General features: G+C 37.0%; 1 protein-coding gene across 2 annotated transcripts in view; it reads right to left on the reverse strand.

Annotated features, from left to right (window-relative positions):
- Nucleotides 1-6,135: 6,135 nt before the first annotated feature.
- Itm2a (integral membrane protein 2A) overlaps nucleotides 6,136-8,712 on the reverse strand; it is a 6,560-nt gene continuing 3,983 nt past the window's right edge. Inside the window, exons 2-7 of one of the 2 annotated variants that reach the window (XM_031366901.1) lie at nucleotides 8,505-8,636; nucleotides 8,029-8,226; nucleotides 7,700-7,810; nucleotides 7,024-7,174; nucleotides 6,796-6,910; nucleotides 6,136-6,577 (exon numbers count right to left, since the gene is read on the reverse strand). In XM_031366901.1, coding sequence (XP_031222761.1) covers nucleotides 6,822-6,910; nucleotides 7,024-7,174; nucleotides 7,700-7,810; nucleotides 8,029-8,226; nucleotides 8,505-8,636 — 681 coding nt within the window. In that variant the 3' untranslated portion in view covers nucleotides 6,136-6,577; nucleotides 6,796-6,821. Of the gene's footprint in view, nucleotides 6,911-7,023; nucleotides 7,175-7,699; nucleotides 7,811-8,028; nucleotides 8,227-8,504; nucleotides 8,637-8,712 lie in introns of both variants that reach the window. The other variant, XM_031366895.1, reaches the window with a different exon arrangement.

The following is an 8,712-nucleotide window of genomic DNA, read 5'->3' on the forward strand; positions in this document are numbered from 1 at the left end:
TTTTTAATGAGCCCCATAAACCAAAATGGCAAACAGGTAATCCTCAGCCACAAAAATGCGTCATCAATTAACTATATTGGGCAACCTCAGGCCGGAGGTGATTGAGGTAGACCTCAGTTCTACCACCTGAAGTACACTAGCCTCTAACATGGAGATTCAAGCCATTCCCACCAGGGCCCCCTGCTGCCAGACACCGGGGGACTTATTTTATGAAGCAGACACACCCTAAGGGGGACTTCAGATTCACCAGAAGGTACTAGCTGATGGTTACACAGGAGAAAATTAATCTGAATCAGCTAACAAACTTTAGATATTACGACTGAATTGAAAAAAAAATAGGTCAACTAATGATCATCCCCAATTGTTAAATGGCAAAGTTGCTCATGACTCAGTTCCATAGACAGAGGTTTTTGATACTCAAAGTATGTTTATTGGGTACAAATAGTAATGGGGAATCATCCGAAAATGCAGTATATCTGTGCATCTGTATTTAAATGGCTGAGTTTTACTAGGTTTCTGTGATTTCAAAATGGTGCAGGTCCTACCACAGCCACGTCAGCCAGCTGCCGCTAATTTGCAGGGAGTTGAGGCATAGGCACCATTATCGAGTTCTACCTGCTCAGCTGGTACGATGCCAAAGGTCATCAAGGTATTTTAGGCCATGTGTTCTCCCGAATATGCTTGTAAATTTCTGGGGATGAGATATCCTGAGCCAAATGGGAATTCTTTTATATAGCATAAACCATATTATCTCTCATCAGACATTACATCAGGGATTTAGTGCTTTATGGGGTTTAGGTAAAATTCAAGAGGTGTAACTCTTCCCACAACTCCTTGAAGTAATTATAAAAAGCTGGGGTTGGGGTATCCCAGAACAAAATCTTTTCACTAACAGCTTTGGTAGATATATCACAAGGCAAGCTCCCATGGAAATTTGCCTCCTGGATCACTTGACTATGAGAGAATCCCATCTGGATTCTTGCTGGAATGTCTGCTTGCTGGAGAAATATGGACTCCTGACACTGTTTTGGTGGAGAACCAGTTACAGGCAGGATACATAGATCAGTCCAATAGTCCTCAGAACATCTCTTTCTCTGTCATAGAAAAGAAATCAGGTAAATGGAAGCTGATACATGACTTAAGAGCTATAAATAAAGGCATGGAGGCAGTGGGGGCCTCCAGGCAAGGCTGCCCTTGCCTGCTGCTGAACTAGTACACTTTTAATTATAGCTGACATTAAGAATAGTTTTGCTCACCATTCCATTCTATCCCTGAAATTAGGATAATTTACTTTTATCTTCCTTACACTTTATCATACTCTACTAGGATAGTACTTTCGCTAGAAAATCTTCCCTAGGAGTAAGAAAAACAGTACTACTGTGTGGCAGGAATTCATGCTGAAGTTACTTAGCCCACAAATGACAAAAATCCTAAGGTTTATATCATCCACTATACAGATAGTTCCTAGGTAGTCAAAGTAATGTTTGGTACTTGTATATTTAGAATTCTAATATACATTTGGTAGATCTTTTCTTTAATGAGTATGAAGTGATTCTTGCTACTTATTCTGACTAGTGTTTCTTTAAAATTTATTTTGCCCATTATTACAATAACTATGTATATGACGCCTGGTTTCTTGATTCCATTTTATAGGAAAAAAATTTTTTGTTGCTTGCACCCTAGGGTGGTCTCTGTCTTTGATGGTGATATGTGTGTTTGAAATGTATTTGTGTGTGTGTGTGCGCGCGTGTCTGTGGATGTGCGTATGTACTATTGTGCACCACGTGTGTAGGAATACTTAAGGGCTAGAATAAAGAGTGCTCAATCTCTTGGAGCTAGAATTACAGACAGTTGTAAGCTGCTATGAGTGTGCTGGGAACCAAATACAGATCCTCTGCAAGAAGAGTAGGTGATTTTAACCACCAAGCTATGTCTCTAGCCCTGCACTATATTTCTTAGAAGCAACAAAAAGCCAGAACCTGTTTTATAACACAATCTTTTAGTCTCTGTTTCTTCACTGGGGAAATCTATACCATTATTAGTACTAAACTAGTTTTGAATGATGTATATTAAATACTAATTTTTTTGGTGATTTCTTAGACATCTTTTGATGAACTATTCTGGCATTGTTTTTTTATTCCCTGTGACCTCTTGGGCATACTTATCCTTGTCTTCAGACCAAAGTGCTCTTTCATAGTAGCCTCTGCACACCTCACTTAAAGGTCATAATTTTTTTAATCTATTTTTACCAAAAAAGGTATTTTTACCCAATTTTATTAATTTTTGTGGGTAATAATCTGTGTTTACAATGTGGTCGTTCTGAACTTACCCCAAGTCAGATTTGATTCCTGGCCTTAGTCTGTAGCATCCTGAGTTGTTGAACATCTGTTGTACCTGTACCCCTAACCCAGAATCAAATTGTGTCCCCACCTTGGGTCCAGAGTTTCTTCTTGTTTTTTTTTTCTTTTTTTAAAGAACTATTTATTTATTTTATGTATATGAGTACACTGTTGCTGTCTTCAGACACACCAGAAGAGGGATCCCATTACAGATGGTTGTGAGCCACCATGAGGTTGCTGGGAATTGAACTCAGGACCTCTGGAAGAGCAGTCAGTGCTCTTAACCTCTGACCCACCTCTTTACCCCACAGTTTCTTCTAAAGCTACTGAAAACGTGGAACTTCTCAAAAACTAGTAGACCTAACCCTAACCCAGGACAGGCTCATACCCTAGGTCTGCAGCTTCTACTGGAGCTCCCAGATGTGGAACTTTCTTCATGCCTGCAGTCCTAACCTAGAGTGAAATTCAGTCCCTACCCTGGGTACTCAGCTTCCACTGCAGCTGTGGGAGGTAAGAGGTGGCACTCCCTCTGCTAGCATCCGTCAACTGCCAATAATTTCACAGTAACGGATGGGGCCTCGAGCGTCCTTCTGTTCTTAATGCTGACTCTTTTAACTGACCTGATCCTGTGCAAGTCTCCAGCTGTGGTGAGTTCATGATTTCAAAACCTAAATACTGTCCAGAGGTCACATTTAACAGCATTCCTCCAATGCTCAAGCTCTGACATTAGTTTGGTCCCATAATCCACAATTCATAAGCCTTATATGTTTGCTTATCAATACTCCTTTATCTAATTTGAAGGTGCCATCTGTTTGCTGTTAAGACCCTGGGTAGTATATGAAATATCAATTTCTCGTTTTTCAGCTGAAGTTTCATATTCTTAGGAGCTCACAAATGGGCCAGAATTGTCCCCACTTACAAACTTTTATAAACATAATTTTTATTCATTAGTTATAAATATTTAGGAAAACTAGGTAGATGAGTATGCATATTCTATTGTTTCATAACATATCAATAAAAAATTTCCCTTTTTCTTTTAGCCCCTTGTCAACAAAATTTGATATACAAGGCATCTTTCTACAGATGTCTGTGTCAAAATATGCTATTTTGCATGGTTGTATTTCTTTAACTTGGATCAAAGTAGCTGCTAAAATTATTGTACATTTAGCTTTGATTTAACAGCTGTTGGTGTAAGGTATCTTTGTCTCTAATTACTTTTATTTGCTTATTTAGTTATTCTCACTTATTTGTTTCTAGAAAACCTTTCAAATAGTTTTTTAATTAATTCATTCATTTTTTTATGCTCCAGATTTTATTCTCTCCCCACCCCATCCACCCTCCTACTGTTCCACATCCCATACCTACTCCCCACCCCCTCTCTCCACGACCATGTCTGAACCCCCTAGCCCCCACCCCACCAGACCTCTAAACTCCCTGGGGCCTCCAGTCTCCTTAGGGTTAGGTGAATCATCTTTGAATGAACACAGACCCAGCAGTCCTCTGCTGTATGTGTGTCGGGAGCCACATATCAGCTGGTGTATACTGTCTGTTTGGTGGTTTAGTGTTTGAGAGACCTCGGGAGTCCAAATTAATTGAGACTACTGGTCCTCCTACAGGGTCACCCTCCTTCTCAGCTTCTTTTAGCCTTTCCCTAATTCAACCACAGAGGACAGGTTCTTGAACCTATATCCTTCTGTCATTTTTTTTTTTGTTGTTGGAATGAGGTTAAACAAATGAATTTAATTGAGACATTTGCTTTTAATGATGTCTTTTCTTTTGAGTTACACAAAATTCTTCACTTGTTTTTAACTAAGCTTTTTCATTTTCTTCAAAACAAACATTTACGTCTCTGTTGCTACTGAATGCAGTGTACTTTATTCTACCTGCTGGGATTTATGTGTACTTGCTCCCTAGTAGAATAAAGGCAAGTCATTCACTCTATGTTTATCATAATGAATCGTTGTATTAGGGTTGATTTTCTTAATTCACTATTCTTTAGTGTTTAGACATTATCCAGTAACAAATATAATTTCCTTCTCTCTGGAAAATATATGTTTATCATATATTCCTATGTTGATCAGCATGTCAGAAACAACACTGAATAGATACAAAAACCATCATTTCTTTTTGTGACTCACCATTAGACATAATGAATTTGAAAATGCATTTTTCTTTTTTCTAATATAAATAATATATAATATACTATATATGTTTATATGATTAATTTAACCAAATTTTAAATGGTTCTTGAACTTTCTCAAATTCATTGTATATATTCTTTTACTTAGTTTTTTAAAAATTGTACCATATCATTTCTTTTAAATAAAATTTTGTTTTTATTTGGATAGGTGTTTTCCTACATGTATGTCTATGTACCACCTGTATGCCTGATGCATGTGGAGGCCACAAAAAGGAATTTCCTAAATTAGATTCCCTGGCACTATAGTTACTGACAGTTATGAACTGCCATATGGATGTTGTGAATTAAACCTGAGTCCTCTGGAAGAAGAGCCATTGCTCTTAAGTGTTGATCCATCTCTCCATCCCCCCTTCTTCTTTTAACAAAACAGTTCTTTTTGCTATTATTTCTGCCCCCCCCCCAATCTTTTAAAAAACTTTTTGAGATAACATATTTCCATTCCATTTCCCCTCTCTCAACCCTCCCGTGCATCCTTCCTCATTCTCCTTTAAATCCATGGTCACTTTCTATACTGTTACTTATGCATATCTGTATATGTATATACATCTGTAGTCCTGAGTATAATCTTTTCAGTTTGCATAATGTTACTTGTATGTGTTTTCAGGGCTAGCTGTTTGGTTGTTTTTATTGTTGTTTTCCTTTCAAGACACAGATTCTGAATGTTCCCTGTGCTGATCTTAAACTTGTAGACTTAAGCAATCTTCTACCTCAGCCTCCTGAATAGCTGGCATTATACATACAACTCTGGGTCCAGCTTAGAACCAGTTCTTGAATGTATTAGTTATTGTTGCTTTCTAACTACTGAACCTTTACTTTCTTTCTATGTATTTCAAACCTTGTGATGTTTCTGAATTTATGAGGTTAAATAGTTGTTTTGCTTTAATTTAAAATAACGCTGATGTTTTAAAACCCTAGGTTTAACTAAAGCATATTGTCTACTGAAATTGAACAATACTCACTACCAGCAAATAGAAAAGAAACTGTAGTACTATCCTACTTAGGATAGAGTTTATACTTCTAGATAAACGTGTAAAGATGAAAGCCTGTGAAACTGTTAAAAATCATCAGTGTTGAACCAGTAAGGTTAAAGAACATGTTTCACTAAGCTTGAGAACCTAAGGGCCTGAGTTCCACCCCCAGCACATATGTAAAGGTGGAAGGAGAGAATCTATGTGTCCGAGAAAATTGTTCTCTAACCTCCACATACTTGTCTTGGCCCGCACCCACACACTAAATAAATTAATTTAACTTCACAAAGTCTCAATGTCTTGTTCAATGTTCGTCTTTGGTGAGCTACTACAGATGCATATGGTTATTTATGTGTTTATAAAAAAGGAAAACCAGTAAAAGATTTTTTCAACTGCTCTGAGCTAAGAATCCCAGTAAGTAGTTGAATTTGTATGGCAAGAAAATTATAAGATACTTATAATGCAATTAATACAAAGTGAAAATGGGGAAATATGAGATCATGTAACATAAATATGTAGAGATGGGAATGGAAGCAGAGTTATGTTCATAATTTTATAACCGATTCATGTAAACAAAAGCTAATAATTTCCACATTAAGGATCTGTCAAGTGATGAAAATAAAACATGACTGAATATGGTAAACTTTATTATAGGGTTGTAGAATTCATACAACCAGAACTCCTTACAGCATTCAGCACCTGTACAGTTCTGTGGATTTCACAATACAGAGATCAGTGAGGAAGAATCATTACATGAGTAAAAAATTGCTTCCTCATGAAGATTGTTCACATATCAATCAGATTCGTTACACAGCACCTAATAGAAATGCAAAAATGTAACTTCTGAAATCAGGAGAGTTGAATACAATGAAGAAGAAAACCAAAGAATGGTAAGAGATTTGACATGCTTCACACAAAAATGTCAAGAACAAATTTCAAATATTTTAAATTTAAAGCATGCTCTAGCCAAGTGATGTTGTCAAGAACTTGCTTTAAATAAAACCAGAGGATGGGCTTTATTGTCAGGATGGTAAGATGAAACGTTCATGCTGCTTTCAGAAATCTAAACCCTATAAATTCAAGAGAAAAGATAATCATTTGACTTGTTGAAAACAGCAAGCAATGTCAATTAAACTAGAATTGGACAATCGCTTGCAGTGCTTAGTAGTTTTCTCCCCCCTTTCCTTTTCCAGTATAAGCAATAGAGTAAATGTATTGAGTAAATAGCTTGAGTATCCCATCAATTTCAATATCAAAGTCAGATGGTAAGTTTCTGACTTCTTATTACCAAGGATACTCGTTATCTGTCACTCTTCACTCCTGACAGATCTTGGTTTCAACGATAAACTCATTGGGGAAGTGTCTAATCTTCCAGCATTTGTCAATGGCACGCTTGTTGAAACCTGTGAAGGCATAAAAAAGTGGTTTTTGAGTTTTCTGTGCTTGAGAAAGAAATGAGATTCCCATGCAGTCTCCCCTCACTCTTCCACTCAGCCAATCATAATAAATTGCCTACCCAGCAGGAGGTCTCTGCGTCTAAGGCGGAAGGATTTTCGGTTGTTGCAAAGTTGGTAAATAAAAATACCAAGGTTACTAACATCACGAATTTCTTCCACAGCAACCAGGTCTTCACGAACCACGTAAGTATGAGGCAAATACTTGCCACTCTATAAATGAAATCAAGAGAAATTAAAATGATACATTCTCAAAGACAGTATTTAAATCCCTACTTATAGTCTTTTAAAAATAGACATTATTAAAAATGGAATTCATTTTAGAACAGTTTTATATACTATACTATTTTTATTATACACATATGCATTTATGGGTTTCAAGTTCACTGTGCTATTTGCACATACACACTGCATGCATTGATCAAATCCAACCTCTCTTTATCCACCTCCTCCTACACACTTTGCCTTCTCAACCTCTATTAATCAGTGTTCTGTGTTCAGGTGAACATTTTTAGCTACTACATATGAAGGAGAACATAAAGTACTTGTCTGTCTGACTGGCTTACATTTCTTAACATAAAATACTTCAGTTCCATCTATTTTGGCACAGCATACACTTTTCATTCAAAAATGTTTCAACGAAATGGAATGTCTGGCCCAACTCATTAACTTTTTAGAATAACGAAGCAAAATTATTTGGAAATGCTTATAGAAAAATTTGATCTCTAAAATACATACTGCCAGTTTGCCAAAAAGCTCCACCAGATTCTTTGGAGTCATAACAATGGAAGTATTGAGGGGCATCAGATAACAGTTTCCCAAAAGCAAGTCCAGGTAAGCAGTCATTCCCTGTTGGGAAGGTGGGAAGAGATGGGTATTAATATTGTGGATTTACTAAGTACCAATTGAACAAATGGCTTGAAAATTTCACCACTTTTTACTCAATAACAACACAGTTGAAAGGGCTTTGCTTTGAAAAGATGTTCATTTATGAATAGACTCTTTGCCTTTCAGTGCTGTAGGGAAAAGAGAAAATTCTTAAATAGCTGAAAGAAAGAAAAATCCACCTTCTCAAAGTCATGAATAATTGCCGCAGGATCACTATCGGAGAAACTGGGAACAGGCACGTCAATGATGGCAATATTGTCATCCTCACGGATGTCAGCCTCCTCAGTCACAGGCAGAAAGTATGGCTCTCCTCCATGAATGGAATTGACAGGATCCTCAGAATCAAAGAAGCACATCTCACCATGGTAAATGGTGCTCTAAGAGACAAAAAGAGGGGAGTAAAAACTTTCTAATATTCACCGCCATGACACTTGCATTGTTTCTTAGACTCATGTCAATTCATCGTATTGTGTTGATCTGAGGCTCCTTCATTGTAGTCAGCATCATGAAGCCTAAGCAATAACAGAGATTGAATGGTAATTTGAAAACATTCCATAAGTCTTTATTTCTCTGATTACCACCGCATAATTATTTAGGTTGATAATTAAATACATAGAAATTAGTAATTCAGAGTGTTGAGAATTAGAACTATTACCTTGGGCATGAAGTACTTGTAAATGCAGGCTCCACCGACAATCAGTCCTGCCAAGATGAATGAGAGGCCTAGGAGAGTAAGCATACATCTCCCAGATGAGCCATCTTTCTCCTGCGGGACAACTCTGAGTTCCTATTCATTAAAAAGCAAAGTAGAAAACAAAACAAGATTAAACTTTCAGACAGTTGCTTTTGTGTGCAATTTATCA

The sequence above is a fragment of the Mastomys coucha genome, chromosome X (assembly GCF_008632895.1).
Source record: "Mastomys coucha isolate ucsf_1 chromosome X, UCSF_Mcou_1, whole genome shotgun sequence".
In the NCBI taxonomy this organism is placed as follows: domain Eukaryota; kingdom Metazoa; phylum Chordata; class Mammalia; order Rodentia; family Muridae; genus Mastomys; species Mastomys coucha.